General features: G+C 39.8%; 3 protein-coding genes across 3 annotated transcripts; 2 read left to right on the top strand and 1 right to left on the bottom strand.

Annotated features, from left to right (window-relative positions):
• Positions 1-878: 878 nt before the first annotated feature.
• Positions 879-2,791, bottom strand: LOC138599766 (odorant receptor 131-2-like). The gene is made up of 2 exons (XM_069671523.1): positions 1,965-2,791; positions 879-888 (listed from the first exon to the last, which is right to left on the bottom strand). The coding sequence occupies exons 1-2, from the start codon at positions 2,789-2,791 to the stop codon at positions 879-881; spliced, it is 837 nt and encodes a 278-aa protein (XP_069527624.1).
• A 9,223-nt stretch (positions 2,792-12,014) lies between these two features.
• Positions 12,015-12,968, top strand: LOC138603986 (odorant receptor 131-2-like). Its single transcript, XM_069675776.1, has one exon. It carries the CDS (start codon positions 12,015-12,017, stop codon positions 12,966-12,968), a length of 954 nt encoding a protein of 317 aa, XP_069531877.1.
• Positions 12,969-16,211: 3,243 nt separating this feature from the next.
• Positions 16,212-17,165, top strand: LOC138603629 (odorant receptor 131-2-like). The gene has a single exon (XM_069675506.1). The coding sequence runs from the start codon at positions 16,212-16,214 to the stop codon at positions 17,163-17,165; it is 954 nt and encodes a 317-aa protein (XP_069531607.1).
• The last annotated feature ends 1,237 nt before the right edge of the window (positions 17,166-18,402 follow it).

Here is an 18,402-nt window from a genome sequence, read left to right as displayed (position 1 = left end):
CCAAGTTGGCTAAAGGTTATTTAAGTTCATGTCCTGCCAGCACAGCTAATAGAGGCATAATGTTTTTTGACTGTGTCTTGACTTGTCAGGTTTTCAATGTTTGAAAGACTATTTGCATATGTTTTTAGATCATACAGTAACGGACACTTTAATGCTTAATAAATGTAAAGTAATGTTAAAGTTTTTTTCGTGGAAGTTGAATTTCCTTCATCCTGAGCACACGTCAAATATTTGGACCTATATTAGCAACCAGTAGGGGCTACAGTGTGGGGCTTAGTCACTACGGCCTCAGTGAGAAACATCATTTAATTTACACACTTCCGACTCTCAACAAAACAAAATTCAACAAAAACCAAACTTCATTAAAGGCAGAATTCATGGCAGTGCTGTTGTATTGAACTGCATTAGATTGTACAGCTGTACCTAATGAAGTGTATGTTTATGTATTTTAGTGTTTGCAGTGGTTTTCAGCCCTTTACTGTAGTTTAGTGGGACAACGATAAATATAAAACATTCAACGTAATTGTAGTCTTTAATATACATTATTTTAAAACCATTTTAAATAGTGTTGCAAGAGTAAACCACATTCATTTTACTATATTGCATAATTAATATATAACATTAACAATATAGAGGATCAATGTCATTAGCAAGTGCAGCCAGAACAGCTTCAGTTTTAAGAATTGAAAGCCTCCATTTGTGTTCTCTATTTAGAATGGTAGGAAATCGAGCTTTGTTTCAATCAGTATACATGTCTTAATGAGAATGATGCTTAATATTCAGCGTAACCTATGGTGAGACCTCAGCCTTGGCTAGGGTGAGTGACTTTTTCTGTCGACAGCTTAGATTGCACATGAGGATTGGTCTTATGGTCTGGTCTATGGACACCTGGGAAAAAGGAAAATACACACATAAAGAATACTCAAGATACGCAAAAACATTCTTCTGTCAAGGATTTTTGAGATGGCATTAACTAGAGGGTCGTGTATAGTTGAAGAGAGACTGAGGCCTAGCTGCACCAGATGCAGAAGAAGTGTGTTACGAATCTTTTGGGCCAAAGCTTGGTCTGTGGAGGCAGACCTGGCTGCTACCATCACACCAATCACACAGCTACATATCTTTCTAGAGACATCACCACCAGTGTGAGAGGGGAGATGTCATTTGACAATTGCACGTTTCAAGACAGCCTCACAAGCTCACTCTCACACCTACGGGCAATTTTAGAGTCACCAGTGAACCTAACGAGCATGTCTTTGGGCTGTGGGAGGAAGCCGAAGTTCCGGGAGGGAACCTTTGTTATTATTTTAAATATGATGCAAAATCCTTGAGTATCGTGCAACATATTCAGAAAACAAACACTTAAGAAAGACTTAGAAAGCTTGAATGTGTATTGAACATCATTCACTTAAGCATATCGCATGAGAGGGAGTGATGTTGTACTGAATATCATCACTATGACGATAGTATGATTCAGTACAACATCACGACCTCGAGTGTGATACTGCTTTTATACAACAGTTACACAAGCAGCAAATAGTAATAAACAGTAACAATCAACAACAGATTATTTGTTGTTCCACGGCTCAACTGAAACTGAACTTTTGTTGCTAAGCAACCCAAACATTCTCCTGCACTCTGTGTCTACAGGTTACCACAGATCAGCTGTTTTTTATCATGTACATTTATCTGTTTGTCTTAATTTATCATCAGCCAGTGAAATAAGAGTCTGCTGTGTGATTCAGAGGTGCCAGCTTGATCAATGTAGACATACACGGTCTGCTGTAGTGTTAATTAACAGTATTCAGAACACATACACAGTGAAAAGTTCCAGTGATGATGCACTCTATTTCGCCACTCATGGAATACCTCTTCCAATCAGATTACTTGGTCGGAACTAGCTGTTGTATCATTTAAATTATTACTGTCTTTTGTTGAGGAAAGTCGAGCATTTCAAACAACAGCACAGATTTTTCAGGAGGAAGGGTCTGATGGTTTGATCCCTGAATCCATAGATGAGAGCACTCAAACACCTTGGAAGGATATTGAAGAAAACAAAGCAGGCATTCTGAATACACATAAGAGCTAGTCCTCTCACTATTTTGGCAGTGAGTAGTATGATGTTGTTGTACATGGTGGAGATGAGAGCCAGGCATAACTGAACCATTTGTAGCAACATTGTTCGAAGAGCCTTTCTTGCTGAGGCTTTGTCTGTTGAGGCTGACCTGGCTACAAGTGCTACACCAATGTAGGAGGCCATGATAGCTGCACCCACTGACAGAAAGAGAACGAGGGCATACACTTCATCAAAATCATTAAAGATTGGTGCGAAAAAAATTACATATTTAGTACAATAGTCAATCTTGTGCAGATTAAAGGAGATTTTTGTGAACAAATATAACAGCATAAACACTCGAATGAGGATGTGGATAAAACTAAAGGCCCACACCAAAGCAATTGCCATTACCGTACTTTTCATGGTGAAAATTGTAGCATGCCTCAGTGGATACCATACAGCCACAAATCTCTCCACAGACATTACAGCCAGGGTGACAGGGGAGACTGTAAGTGTAAAAAGTGAGATCAGAATAAGAGCACCGCATGCATAATATGTCATTTTCATCTTAAAAAAAGCCAGTATGTAAAGCACAAGATTTGCTACCAGGTGAGCAGTGTCTGCAAAAAGCAGGTTGTACAGCAAAATGAAACGGGGTGTCTCACAAAACACCTGCTTATTTCTCAGAGTGAACAACAAAACACTGTTAATGTAGAGGAAAGAGCAGCTGGACCCCATGGATAACATGCCCAACAAAGTCAGGCTTGCCTGCGCTGATGCTTGATGCTGCCAAGTAGCTGTGAAATTGGCCTTAGGTTGCAGATGCATTAGGATACAGAAAAATGTCCGAGGAAAATATTCTCTTTTGGCTTTTAAATAGTTGTACTATTAACCTGCAGATCATACAGAGTACATTTCATTACATCAAAAAAGGTTAATATCCTCACAACAAACACCAATCCCAAATTTTCCATCAATGTTGAGCAGTCAAGACAGGAGTTTAGAGTTTGTTTCAGAATGGGCTGAGCTAGTCCTGTGCTGGTTTTGCCTAGAGTAGAGTATATATGCTTTATCCTTGAGCGTCCGTCACAAGACATCCTTGCATCATTGTCATCGTCATTAGATTAGAAATTGGTGAGTTAATCTCTTTACCATTCTCTCCTTAAACTTTTTTTCGACTGCTTTCAGTCCATTACCTGTGTTCGATTATTTTGGGTTTTAAATTAGTGAATCTAACCTTGGACATCCAAAAAGCTTTGATTTGAACAACATTGATCGCAAGTCAATCACAAGGCTGACAAATAGAGACGGACAACCTTTCACACTCACACTAACACCTACGCCCAATGTAGAGTCCACCATGAACCGTGGTCTTTTATTTCTCAATAAAAGACCACTGTTATGAAGAAAAGACTGTTGCTAGGGATGCGACTTGAATCACACAATCCAGAGGACCAACTGTAATCCTATCAATCTGCTAAAAGAAGTCAGGTAAATTTGACTTCAGTTTGTTTACGGAGGGGGAAAAAAGCAGCGACAAAGCTCTAAAGGTGAAACGATACAAAAATGAATTTAATTGTGAGTACTAACAGCTAGGTTAGCTCATTTTAAGAAGGCTAGAGTTAACCGTTGCTATGCAAACAGCTCTGACTGTGAGTGTAACTGACTATTTTTAAATGGAAAACTGAAATATAATCATTTTTAAATTAATAACATAATTTCTAAGTCAATATTTTGTAACAATTTTGAATAAAAGCTGTGTAATAAGTGGGATAATGTATAGAGGGCTGGTTATAACGGAGGAACCTTTCCGCAATAACAACCTGCTCTCTATTCATTATTCTTTACTTATTATATGTAGAAAATACCTAAATAAATTCCTTTAATAACTTTTTCCTACACTTGCCACGACAGCATTATTGGATTTGTCCTCACAATCCAAACCGATCGACAACAGCAACAGACGAGATATAAAAGTTTGATCATGAAGCCTGATCATCTACAGCTCTGTGTAAAATATATGTAGTACACAGCAGACTGCAACACAAACAAAATTACGCATATTAAAATTACAATGACCTGGGTTACTGAGAACCTTCACACTAGCAAATACAGTTTGATCGCCGAGGAGGGGGCGAATGACCGGGTCATTTCGTTCGTGAACGAACGTGAACGAATGAAATGTCCTAACAGGTCAGACATTCTGATCCTCGACCACGACTTTGTGTAAAGCACAATGAAGTTGTAGTCTTCGTCTTTTATTTTATGTATTGTGTTTTGTACAGATGGACTTATGTGTCTGAAATAAAGAAATAAAGTAAAGTACAATACTAGAAACGGTATTACAACAGCTCAAAAATAAACTGACACAACAGCAAGATGAGATAACACATGAATGTTTATTTTTATATAAATATTATAATATTTTCTTTTTAATATAGTTGGGCCAAGTAACTGTTATATTGTGATGATTGAACAAGAAGACCAGTAATGCAATGGGAACTGTGTCGTTCATGAACGAGTGAGAGTGATTGAGTTACGGGTAAACCGGAAATGTCACTGAACGACCTGGTGAACGAATGTAATGAACGAATCGTTCAGCTGAACGAGATCCGAAGATCCGGGTCACTGAAGCGAACGAGTTGACATCTCTATCGCCTGTTGTCTTTCTCGGACGTCGTAAATTGAGCTTTCCTGCTTAAAGCGCCCCCTGTAGGTCTGGAGCACTTCCGTTGTGGCGACTGGATATGCAGCGTTTTTCTTATGTAGTTGTTTTTTGATGTTTTGCATTTGTTTTCGGCTTTGCGTCGTTTTTGTGTTTGCAGGGCGTTTACTTTAAATGCATTTGTTTTTGTTTTCTCGCATCACTTCATTTAATTTGCAGCACGTTTCGGTTTTTTGTATTTCGTTTGGACTTTTGTATGTGTTTTTGTTTTTGCAAAAAAACAAAAACACGTTTTCCTGTAATGGAAATGCTTCGGGCCTTGTAGCGCGTTTTGTTTTCTCGCACCACTTTATTTAATTTGCAGCACGTTTCGTTTTTTGTATTTTGTTTGGACTTTTGTATGTGTTTTTGTTTTTGCATCGTTCGTGTATTTGCAGCCGTTTTCCTCTAATGGAAATGCTTCGGGCTGTTGTAGAGCGTTTGCCCTTGTCGGCCACCGTAGACAGAGGCCTGTGAGACAGAAAGCTTTGGTTTCCTTCGTCTCCTTAAATCATGATACTGTTTATATACTACATATATTGTCTAATTGATTTTTGATTGATTTTTCCATCAGTTTGATTTATTTCTGCATTAACATCCAAAGCCCAAAACAAGTCAGAAGACAACATTGCATTGCAAGTCAGTAAAAGTTTTACTTTTGCTTACTTCTACCAAGAAGTAACTTCTATCAAGTTTGTTATTATTGTAATGGCCAAAATGTTTTCAGTTTAGTGAAATACTCTGAGGGTTCACATTGAAACCCCCGCATCATATTCAATCCCCCGATAACTCATTAAGACACATTAAATATTTAAACCCTCAGTCATAATGTTTTCAGTAAACAGTGACATAATGAATGACACTTGAGGTTGATTGGCAGTAATCCTCATGGAGAAGGGTAGATGTGTTCTTTTGAGGAGACAAAGTTCAACAAGCACAAAGAAGAGAAAACTGACATCTTTAAAGACGTTGTACATCTTTTACATTTAAAGTAATTCATGATTCACATTTCTAGCGTCTGAGCTGATTTTACTCAGATTATATTGGATACAGTATACAAACACTAGCAGCAATGAGTCCTGTAAGACAAATTCTGCTCTTGGTTACGAGCTTCATGAACTCTAGAAGTAGTCTTTTATCATCAGCTGACACTTGATGGACCAAACAACATCTACATTTATGCATGTAGAATTTTAATTACAGCCTTGTGCTAGACTTTCCTTTTTATGTGTTTTAAAGCATCGTTGAACTACTTCTTTGAAGCAAAGATTAATGTCAGTCTAATAAACAAAACAATGACAGCACATGGATTTAGAAATACTACTAATTACTTTGACATACTAATAATTCACTGAATAGTGCAGGTCAGGAGTAAAAAAAAAGTAGTGACTGAGTTACATCTGTCTCGGTCTCTATAAGATTAGTGAAACTTGTACCTACTTAATGTTTGTTATTATGCAACATTATGACACACTAAATACATACTATGTATCACTGAGGTAAGAAATATTAGAATAATTATATTCCCTTCACCAACATGACTTTGTTTATCGTTTAGAGTCACTGTTTGTTCTGGAACTTGGTTCCTAATTGACAGGTGCATTTTGCTAAATCTGAAGTGTAAATCCTGTTGTCAATGTTGTGTTTCAGTTGCTGACAACAGAGGTGCCACAGAGAGGAATCACTCCCATCTGACTCAGTCTCCTGATAACTCATTTAGAATCATTATATATTCAAACCCTCACTCATTAATGTTTTCAGTAAATATTGACATGATTAATGATTCTTGTGGGGTTTCAAAACAAATCTTAATGGAGAGGGGTCAATGAGTACCTTTGTGAAAAGTATAGCAAGTGGAAAAATAAGTGAAAAGGAAAGAGAAAAGTCCAATCCAATCCCTGAAACTAAGAGTTGCTAGTTCAGAACTGTAACTACCTGTTTCAATCTGTATTTTTATAAGGTTTTCAAGTAAAAATGAAGGCATCCTCAGAGTCTAAAGTTGGGTTGCATTCAACAGATAGAGTATACACACACACACACACACACACATATATATGTATATATATATATATACACTGAACAAAAATATAAACGCAAACCCTTTTGTTTTTGCTCCCATTTTTCATGAGCTGAACTCAAAGATCTGACTTTTTCTATGTACACAAAAGGCCGATTTCTCTCAAACATTGTTCACAAATTTGTCTAAATCTGTGTTAGTGAGCACTTCTCCTTTGCCGAGATAATCCATCCACCTCACAGTATCACCAGTCAGTATCTGGTGTGACCACCATTTGCCTCACGCAGTGCAACACATCTCCTTCGCATTGAGTTGATCAGGTTGTTGATTGTGGCCTGTGGAATGTTGGTCCACTCCTCTTCAATGGCTGCCAAGTTGTGTACAGATCTTTGCAACATGGGGCCGTGCATTATCATGCTGCAACATGAGGTGATGGTCGTGGATGAATGGCACGACAATGGGCCTCAGGATCTCGTCACGGTATCTCTGTGCATTCAAAATGCCATCAATAAAATGCACCTGTGTTCGTTGTCCATAACATACGCCTGCCCGTACCATAACCCCACCGCCACCATGGGCCACTCGATTCACAACGTTGACATCAGCAAACCGATCACCCACACAACGCCATACACGCTGTCTGCCATCTGCCCTGTACAGTGAAAACCGGGATTCATCCGTGAAGAGAACACCTCTCCAAAGTGCCAGACGCCATCGAATGTGAGCATTTCAATCAATCAATCAATCAATCAAATTTTATTTGTATAGCGCCAAATCATAACCAGAGTTATCTCGAGACACTTTACAGAAAGAGCAGGTCTAGACCGACTCTTTGTTAAGTTATTTAAAGAGAGGCCCAACATGAATCCACCATGAGTAGCACTTAGCAATTCGGCACATTGGCAGAAAAACTTCCTTTTAACAGGTAGAAACCTTGAGCAGAACCAGGCTCATGTTGACCAGCCATCTGCCTCGACTGGACGGGCCGAAAATGGGATAGAAGGAGATGCAGGATAGAGACAGGCAAAGAGAGCAACAACAACATATGTTCTTGTTACCACAACAACATATGTCCTTGTTACATGAACAACAACAGACACATACTTATGGTTACAATGCCAATAATAGTGGTAGACTAGGGTGAAGATTGGCTAAATAAATAAATAAATAAATTGGCAAGAGAAGCATTTGCCCACTCAAGTCAGTAATGACGACGATGAACTGCAGTAAGGTCGAGACCCCGATGAGGATGACGAGCATGCAGATGAGCTTCCCTGAGATGATTTCTGACAGTTTGTGCAGAAATTCTTTGGTTATGCAAACCGATTGTTGCAGAAGCTGTCTGGGTGTCTGGTCTCAGATGATCTTGGAGGTGAAGATGCTGGATGTGGAGGTCCTGTGCTGGTGTGGTTACACGTGGTCTGCGGATGTGAGGCCAGTTGGATGTACTGCCAAATTCTCTGAAACGCCTTTGGAGACGGCTTATGGTAGAGAAATGAACATTCAATTCACGGGCAACAGCTCTGGTGGACATTCCTGCAGTCAACATGCTGATTGCACGCTCCCTCAAAACTTGCGACATCTGTGGCATTGTGCTGTGTGATCAAACTGCACATTTTAGAGTGGCCTTTTATTGTGGCCAGCCTAAGGCACACCTGTGCAATAATAATGTTGTCTAATCAGCATCTTGATATGTCACACCTGTGAGGTGGATGGATTATCTCAGCAAAGGAGAAGTGCTCACTAACACAGATTTAGACAAATTTGTGAGCAATGTTTGAGAGAAATAGGCCTTTTGTGTGCATAGAAAAAGTCTTAGAGCTTTGAGTTCAGCTCATGAAAAATGGGAGCAAAAACAAAAGTGTTGCGTTTATATTTTTGTTCAGTGTATATATATATACATCTATATATGTGTATGTGTACATATATACTGTATATATACTCTGTTTACACAGCGGAAGGCTCACAGTCTGAAGTGCATTGCGCTAAGTGATTTAGGGCATGTCCGATCCACTTTTGCTAGTTACACAGCGCACAATCTGGATGTACGATCTGGATGCGCATGGCGCAAAGAGATTGGCTTAAGTCCCTGGATTATTCACAGCTGTGTTTTCGGCGTAACATGAATCAAACCAATCAGAGTGTCAGCTCTCATTCCCTTTAAGAGCCGGGTATGCCTGTTTTTTCACAAATCGCACCCTGATGACGTCATCGGATTATTAGGCCTACTCATGCATTCATGTAAAATAATTCAATGGAAATGCAGTAAACTTTGCTTTGGGGAAGCTGGAACCACAAAACGATTTTATATTAAAAAAATGACACAATGACTTAAACAAAATATCATAATTTCAATACTTTTCATATAGCCTATGTATTCTTTGTAGTCCATTAATCCGGAGCCTTTACCGACAGGAGAGCCTATCACAGCGGAGAGAGTCAGGGCCCGTAGAGCATGTTGGAGACTCCATATCCAGCGGGGTATCTTTCAGCGTCTTTAATCAGCTGCTCCTCGTCCATTGCAGTGTTTTCAAAGCGACAAAAATAGGAACTGGCTCTCTGACAGCTAAAAAGTTTAGCTCAAAACTGCACCACTCATTATGTGGCCTGGTTGAAATGTCAGCGATGTAGAGGGGACCCTCACTTGTGGTAAGAACACTGTGTGAAGAGTAAACTAGTCTCGCTGTTGTTTATTTGGTTGCCACGACTTCGCAAGCGATTGACGTCCTGTTACTGTTTCAGTGCTCTACCTCAACCAGGAGAGAGGGCAAATGACTGTTCATTTGGAGGGGAAATCATCTAATTGCATTTTGTGGTGGCACCACCTTTTATAAAATGAAAACAAAGCTAGGGTATTTTCTAAAATGTACTCATATTTTCATTCCTGCATAAAGAGAGAAAGTATTTTTAATTTGAATGCCTTGTAGAGGGATGTACATGGACACCTAAAGAAACACATAGCAAAACTGGCATTACATAAACAGACTTATACAAGTGTGTACACAGAGGAGCATACACAGACAGTTAGCTTTTAATGTGAAATATACATCGTTTAATTCCTGCATTTAAAGCACAGCACTTGTGTAACCATCGCAGGACCCATCGGCTATCATCTGATGATAATTTGGCCTCTGGGCAACTTTTCGGGGTTTTCGGTGCAGCCAGCAGTTAGTAATAAAGGACTTCCTGCCAAGACTCCCTTTTCTGTGTGCTGACCATGAACTTGGAGTTGAGATATGATGTCTAATATTGAATGGTTAGCTGCACTTGCATGTAGATGCATGTTTATAGAGAATTATATGAAACTAAATTGTTGTCCGATGACTGGAAAATTCACTGCAAGTGAGTGTGCGGGGTGATTACGCTTATGTCACGTGACTGTTACGAAAACAGAAGAGTGGCAAATAACAAGATGATTAAAAAACATCAGAGTTTGAAGAAGGATCATTTACAAGATGACAGTTACAAAGTTGCAAATTGGAGAGCTGAAGAGATTCGAAAGCTTCTGGTGGTGAGAGCCGACGGAGAAATGTTTTTGCCAGTTGTGAGGACCCTAGCGTACTTTTTACATTATTTCCTGCCTCATGAACCCCGTCCGAAAATCTCCCTTTGTGAGGAACGTGACTCTGGAAACTCTGTAACATTTTCTAGAAATTGTCAGGAATGTATGTGTGAAAAGTTCTGTTTTTCCAGATCCCCTACCCCACTCCCCCGAGCAATAGCAACAGCAATCTCACATAGTCGAGCATTGTTGCTCGATCGTTTGAGAATGGGATGCTAGGTAGTGAGGAGCAGCTCAAGTCCTAAATAAAACTTCTCAGAGCAGTGATCATGAAGTTTAGGGTTACAGACAACAAGCATTCAGAAAATCTGGAACCCATTCTTTGGTACAGGGGACCATGTGACCTCTAAAGGCATGTTGGGACCACAGAGTACTCCAGGGAAAGGGTCAGCATAGTGGTAGTCACTGAAGGTCAGCATCGGCCTTGAGAACATGTAGTGCAGTTATGTCTTGGCTAGCTGCAGTTGTAGGTATCGTGGTATGAGGAAGTTGTTTGTATGGTCTGAGTTGTCTAATAGTGGCTTAGAATTGTTCTTACTGGGCGCTGGTTTAGCCCAGTGGGTGGAGCAAGCACCCCATGTGAGACACGGGACCCCTCTCGTGGGACATTTAATGTGTTGATAGAAGTTTTATATCTAAAAAGATAAAAACTAAAACAGTAAGAAAAGTAAAAGCACCAGATGGGATACATCCTAATGCTGTGCTATTCTTAGCTGCTTTATACAGTCAATGATTTTTTTTCGCACTTATCATACTGTGTCACAAGCTGGTCCTGTTTTCACCATCTGTGAAGATAAAAAACCAAGGAGCTACCACCATTGTTACATAATTCAAAAATATTATTTATTGGCCTTTGACAGTTTTTTTGGTTTTACAGACGTGTCTAGTGTATTTTAATTCATGATCATGCACCACTATCACTTAAACAATGTGTGTCATTCTGCAGGAGCAATGTTAGGTAGACCAGGGCATCAGCAAGAGCTTTTCAGGTTTTTCAGTGAGAACTCAGTTCCACCTCATACCAGAGACTGCACAAGCTTCAGTATTTCTAAAACAAAACTTGAAACATGGCTCAAGGCAAACCAGTCATGTAATCACTGATTATGGCCTTTGTATGGAACCGTTCTCCAACATGAAGAGGAGGAAATGTAGCTTTGCAATGTATGTTGTTTTGCATGATACACTGTTTGTAAATGTGATGATTTGTATTGTTTTTAATTGTTTGTATTGTGATGTATGTATTTAGATCTTCCTGTCCAGGGACCACAGATGTGAACTAGCTATATAGGTAACTCTGGCCTAACAGTTGTGTTGTGCACGGCCCCTGTCAAATAAATTAAACTGAACTTGTGTAAGACATGATGAAATTACCAGGGTGACCAACATGACCAAAGAGAGATTACATCACCTATTTTGAAACTGCTAATTATGTTGAGGTCATGGTGTCACATGAACCCATGAAAGAAGAGGGTGTAAGTAAGAGAGTACAGAACAGCTTTGCCAACATTGAACGCACACATGCTCATCTGCTAAATATATTAACAAGAAAACATGTATGTCCATGATTTAAGATTTTGCATGATGATTCAACTGGCTTCTGTGATAACGTTAATCCTTCTTTGTTTAAGGAATACAAAGTCGAAGAATGTGTCAATAATGTCTTACTTGTTTCTTTAAAATGTATTCGAATCTGTCTGTGACCAACATCACTGCTGAACAGCAGTATCAGGGGTTACTGGAAAGAGTGATGTTTTCCACTCTAATAACAGTACCATGCTGCGTGTTCCTCTTCATTAATTTTACCATGTTATTTACCTTAAGAAGTAAAACAGTGTTTTGTCAAACCTCTCGCTACGTTCTTCTGTATAACCTCCTTTTTGCAGATACTGTTATGCTGGTACTCAGTCAGTTAATGTACATAATCAGTGCTTGTAGAATAAGGCTGACATATCCTGTGTGTGGTGTTCTCAATATGCTCGGTGCTCTCACAAAAGAAATCTCCCCTCTCATTCTTGTGGTGATGTCTCTTGAGAGATATGTAGCTGTGTGCTACCCACTCAGGCACGCTACCATCATCACCATCAGAAACACTGGGTTGGCTATCGTTGTGGTTTGGGCGTTCAGTTCATTGAATGTCCTCACTCGAATTATTTTGCTGTTGCAGTTTCCATTTGAAGACCTAGAGAGCCTGCAGATGACAACCCTTTGTAGTGCACTTGTCTTATTGCTTGTTCCAATGTCTGATCATTACGACAAAGCGTACACTTGTTTTGTGTTTGTATCAGCTGGTGTGGCAATCACTTGCTCTTATATTGGTGTGATGATCGCAGCCAGGTCTGCCTCCACAGACAAAGCTTCCGCCCGTAAGACTCGTAACACTCTGCTGCTGCATCTGATACAGCTATGCCTTAGTCTCTCCTCAACTATCCAAAACCCATTGCTCATAGCAATCTCAAAAACTGCAACCAGGATAGTTATTGTGCGTATTCAGATTGCTTTGTATCTATGTATTTTCATCCTCCCCAGATGTCTGAGTTCTCTGATCTATGGCATCAGAGACCAAACACTCCGACCCATCCTCATCTACTATCTTTGCTGTCGACTAAAACTCGTTAATCACAGCCAAGGCTGAGAAGTGGATCTTTGTCAACTTTTTAGGGAGGCTGTCATAAGTTGCCATATTTGGTTTTAATGATACTGTACTAATGTAGTCTGGGAATGTTGGTTCAAGGTCAGTACCTTTACCCCTGGGCCACTCTGGCATCTGTGTATTCTGTATTCATTATTGTTATTGCAGGGCTCTATAATACCATATTAATTAAAATCATACACCTCACAAAGTGTGTTTTCACATTGATTATTTGCTGGTTAGTCAATCAAAATGCAGCTTTATAGTACCCTCGATAGCTGTCTACCTGCTCTTTTCCTCCTACCCCTTCTGGAATATTCTTCCCAATTGGGCATGTTCATAAACTTCAAAAAGGGGGCAATTGCATCGAATCGATGAATAATAACAGAAAAAAGGTTTTAAAAACATTTCACATTCACCTTGAAATTGACTACACATTGAAGATGAGGGCTGCGGTGGAGGAGGCGATGTTGAGCAGAGCTGCAGAGAGTCACATGAACGGATCTCTAGCATTTGGAGCCACAACACTTTCCTAATTTGGTCCGGAAAGTAATGTGTGTTCTCAGGTCCTCAGACTGTTGCTGCTAAAAGCTGCCTCTTCCTGATGGCCTGTATTGGTTCAAACAGTGTAAGCATCATATTGAGGTTATACTTTTCACCGTGTTGTCCACGTTTTGATGACTGAATGAAACAATACAGCAAGAGCGCACCAGGTGATAGATAGGGACTTTGAGTCCATCATTGGTAGATTATAGTTTTTTTACACGCCAGAACCATGTGACATCAGTCACATCCGCATCCACATCTTTTCCTACAATTTCCCAGTTTGGGGATCAATAACGTACAGTAAACGAAAGTAAAAGCGGCAACCCGCTGGATGTCTCTCATGAATTTATTCTTAGTAAATTTTGAGCAGCATATCTATTCATTTGTTTGGGCGGTAGGGCAGGTTGTCAAATTAAAGAAGGTTTAATTCCCAGAATTCTTCAGTCTGCATGCCAAAGTGTCGTTGATCAAGATACTGAACCCCAAATGGCTCCTGAAGGATTTGCCATCAGTATGTGTGTGCGTGAATGAGCATTATAATAAAGAAGGGTTGATGATGAAAGTCATGTCGCCTTGTTGGAAAACTAGAACCCCCCTGCAGATTAATAGAACGCATCCTGCAGAACTTCTGCTGGCTAAGAATCCCCTTGTCTCCCTTGCCAAGATCTGTGCATGTGGACCATGTCAGATTCTTGATGATGTGGCTCCCAGGTACCTGAAGATGGCCACCCTCTTAGAAAGGGTCCTATTGATATTTAGGATTGAGATCTTCATGGTTCCACCGGAACCCTAGGAGCCAGGACCTGAGCTGTGACCCGGAGGGGATTTATGTGGGCAACCGGTTCAGGACTCGTTCTATAACCCCAGGTTCCGGTCTGTTCTGTAACATCTGAGTGGATCCGGGATGACCCGGCTGTGAAAAGAAAGCGCTGGTCATGATGAAAGAGTGCAAACAAAATGCAGCTTTAGCTACAAGGTGGCACCAATGACCAGCCAGCGAGTGCTCCAGCTGCTTTTGATCAGGAGGTGAAGGGTCAGATCCCAAGTCAGACTCAGACAACATGGATGATAGCAAACGTTAGCAGCCGCGGCAAGAAGTCATCGCTATCATTGTTCAAAAAGGCAAATAGTCGAAGTTATCTTTATAATGCTCGATGCAACTAAACAGCAAAGCTGCTTCTAAATGAGCTGTGCATGTCATCCGTCTGCATAACAGCAAGTGGACTTTTAATCTGAAATAACTAGTGGATTAATTGTTTTGATCAACACGACATGATGACAGAAAACCAGGATGCATTTTATGAACTTGGAGCATGGATTATATGCACAACGAGGCACAGGGGAGAAGGTTCCAATGTAGGTTGAGATGTTTAGTCCGAGATCAGATTTAGGCCCTAGTTTCATGGAAATTATGGTATAGATGATGATAATAATAATAATAATAATAATAATAAATGATATTTAGAAGTGCCTTTCAGGACACTCAAGGTCGCTGTACAAACAAGAAAACACCAACAAGAGTAAAACAAACCAGATAAAATACATTAAGAGTGGGTGAGGGACAGTGCTGAGCGTTAGGGAGAGTAGGTGAGGCGGAACAGATGAGATAGTTGATTGCCATTTTATGAATCACACGTAGTCTTACGTAGTCCTGTTATTCAAGTGGGTAAGGTTGGTGTATAGTGTGAAGGAAATTTTTATGTTAACCTGTTTGATCATATGTTTAAATTTCTTTACTACTATAGAATCAATAATCATGGTATAATCAGCTAAGGTTAATTTTAAGGATATGTATTGTCTGCTCCTCTCCAGGGTCTTGTGCATGATTTACTGTTGCTCCTTCTATCTTAGAGAGATAGTTGGTGGCCTTGTCTGGGGCTGAGAGCTCCAGGGCAAGGGGTAAACTCTAGATAGTCAGGCGCTTCAGCTAAAGTCATAACAATAACACCTTACTTTGTCTCTGTGAGAGGAGTTCTTTCTGTAATGTATAACATACTCTGTGAACCTTGAGTCTGTGTCAGTCAGCTAGACAGCTGCGTGCTGTGTAGTACTGGTCCGACCCAGCTCGAGTTGTTAATTGCTTTTACTCAATTATTCTTCTTCTTCAATTAAAAGACATCAAAAGACAACTTTGTTTCCCTAAGAACTTTATTGGTCTCGTCATCAGAAAATTGCCGCTACATATAGTATCTAAGAGACCATGCCAACCTGTTTGGTCAATCATTTGTAGTGGGCCCTATGTGCTGGGTTGTGAGTAGTAGATCAAATTCTTAATCAGCCTCCCAAGCACTCACCACCAAGCTTAGGGCTTTGGGGATTTAGATTGGATATATCCAAATGCTGTGCTATTCTAAGACATGATTCAGGTTAATGTTTTAGGTTGTTGTGAAACAATCAAACATAGTTTACATCACCCATTACTGAGCTGTTTACCATGTTCATGTGACATCATCACCTCAGCATGGTTAAGACAAAACCTCATATACAGCACATGAAGGCAAACGACCCTGCAGACCAGCTCTGCTCACATAGAAAGCACAGCTGCTAACCTGTTACGTATGTTTACAGGGAAAATGTGTTCGCATGATTTTATATTCTGCATTTGGACTCCACAGGCATCCTTGCTCAAGTTGGATCTTCATCATTTTAAGGAATACAGACTGTAAGAAAATCATTGTGTGTCTTATTTGCTTCTTTAAAATGTATTCGAATCTGTCTGTGACCAACATCACTGCTGAACAGCAGTATCAGGGGTTACTGGAAAGAGTGATGTTTTCCACTCTAATAACAGTACCATGCTGCGTGTTCCTCTTCATTAATTTTACCATGTTATTTACCTTAAGAAGTAAAACAGTGTTTTGTCAAACCTCTCGCTACGTTCTTCTGTATAACCTCCTTTTTGCAGATACTGTTATGCTGGTAATCAGTCAGTTACTGTACTTATTCACTACTTGTAGAATAAGGCTGACATATCCTGTGTGCGGTTTTCTTATCATGCTTGCTGATCTTACAAAAGAAATCTCCCCTCTCACACTTGTGGTGATGTCTCTTGAGAGATATGTAGCTGTGTGCTACCCACTCAGGCACGCTACCATCATCACCATCAGAAACACTGGGTTGGCTATCGTTGTGGTTTGGGCGTTCAGTTCTTTGAATGTCCTCACTCGAATTATTTTGCTGTTGCAGTTTCCATTTGAAGACCTAGAGAGCCTGCAGATGACAACCCTTTGTAGTGCACCTGTCTTGTTGCTTGTTCCAATGTCTGATCATTACGACAAAGCGTACACTTGTTTTGTGTTTGTATCAGCTGGTGTGGCAATCACTTGCTCTTATATTGGTGTGATGATCACAGCCAGGTCTGCCTCCACAGACAAAGCTTCCGCCCGTAAGACTCGTAACACTCTGCTGCTGCATCTGATACAGCTATGCCTTAGTCTCTCCTCAACTATTCACACCCCATTGCTCATAGCAATCTCAAAAGCTGTAACAAGGTTAGTTTTTGTGCGTATTCAGATTGTCTTTTATGTGGGTATTTTCATCTTCCCCAGATGTCTGAGTTCTCTGATCTATGGCATCAGAGACCAGACACTCCGACCCATCCTCATCTACTATCTTTGCTGTCGACTAAAACTCGTTAATCACAGCCAAGGCTGAGAAGTGGATCTTTGTCAACATTTTAGGGAGGCTGTCATGAGTCACCAAAGCTGGCTGTGATTTAGCAGGACAAGAAGACATTCAACAAACTTCCTCGTCGGATGGATGTAATCTTGGATTTTTGGTTCCGGGACAGTGCCTCAACCTCTAGGCCCACTCAGCATTACAGTCCATATATTCATGTTTAAAAGATATTGAAGGCCTTTTTTGTGAAATATGTAATAAATAAAATATGGTTCAGAAGTCTAATGGGTTATATCAATGGATTATTTCCTAGTTTGACATACAAAATGCATCCAACCCCTCTGCTGCTATCTGAGGGACAGACAGCCCCATCTGTCACAACAGCTTTTCATACAATTCACTGCATCAAAAATCTACCTTTATCCAACCTCACCTATCGTACTGACCTGCCCACACGATTCGTTTTTTATTATTCATCATGAAATTGATTTTAGAAGTTTTACATTGCATTTGAGTTCAAATAATATAAATGCAGCTGGAAGTAATTCATTAAAAACCCACATTTTGTGAATATTGTGGTGCCGGGCCAATCAGAGATTAACTAACTGACTGTGAGACAAATATTTAAGTAATATATATAATATAATTTAAGTAATATAACATATTATGTGAACAGGGTTCATAGAGCTCATGATAATGACACAGCTATGGTTGAAGTAAAACCCGCAGTAATCAGCAACTAAAAGTAATTTTGGGGGAAAACTCTGTTGAAGCGATGTTTTCTTCTCTACATCACTTGCATTACTTGAGCTGGATCAAGTCTCTTCCTTGTTTGCTTAATGTATGTCCCTGTCTCTGTGTATTTATTGATATTATTGTTCTACATTGTAACTACTGTATTGTATTGTCTGGGTCTCCCTTGTAAAAGAGATTTCAATTTCAAGGGACTTCCTGGTTGAATAAAGTTAAATAAAGTCCCAGTAATTAGCCTCTCACCTAATTCTGGGGCACATTAAGTACCTTTGTTGCATGCAGGTTATAGAGATGAATACATTCAGCTGATGACTTTATAACAAAGAGTCCAGACATGCTTAATTTGTAAAGTGTCTGAAAATAACTTTTGTTATGATTTGGCGCTATCTAAATTATAATTGATTGATTTATTGAATATATGGTATGAATATGCTTGAATAATCCCTGCACTCTGATAAAATGGGACATAAAAGAGATTTTTGTATCATCAAAATCAAGGTACGATAATAAAGTACAATAG

Source organism: Semicossyphus pulcher, unplaced genomic scaffold (genome assembly GCF_022749685.1).
Source record: "Semicossyphus pulcher isolate SPU_LCO1_2020_fin unplaced genomic scaffold, fSemPul1.0.p SCAF_10, whole genome shotgun sequence".
NCBI classification, from domain to species: domain Eukaryota; kingdom Metazoa; phylum Chordata; class Actinopteri; order Labriformes; family Labridae; genus Semicossyphus; species Semicossyphus pulcher.
This window is presented reverse-complemented; position numbering and strand designations above follow the sequence as displayed.

Excerpts from the sequence above, each read along its gene's own strand:
- LOC138599766 (XM_069671523.1), bottom strand. The coding sequence starts at position 2,791 with ATGGGGTCCAGCTGCTCTTTCCTCTACATTAACAGTGTTTTGTTGTTC.
- LOC138603986 (XM_069675776.1), top strand. The coding sequence starts at position 12,015 with ATGTATTCGAATCTGTCTGTGACCAACATCACTGCTGAACAGCAGTAT.
- LOC138603629 (XM_069675506.1), top strand. The coding sequence starts at position 16,212 with ATGTATTCGAATCTGTCTGTGACCAACATCACTGCTGAACAGCAGTAT.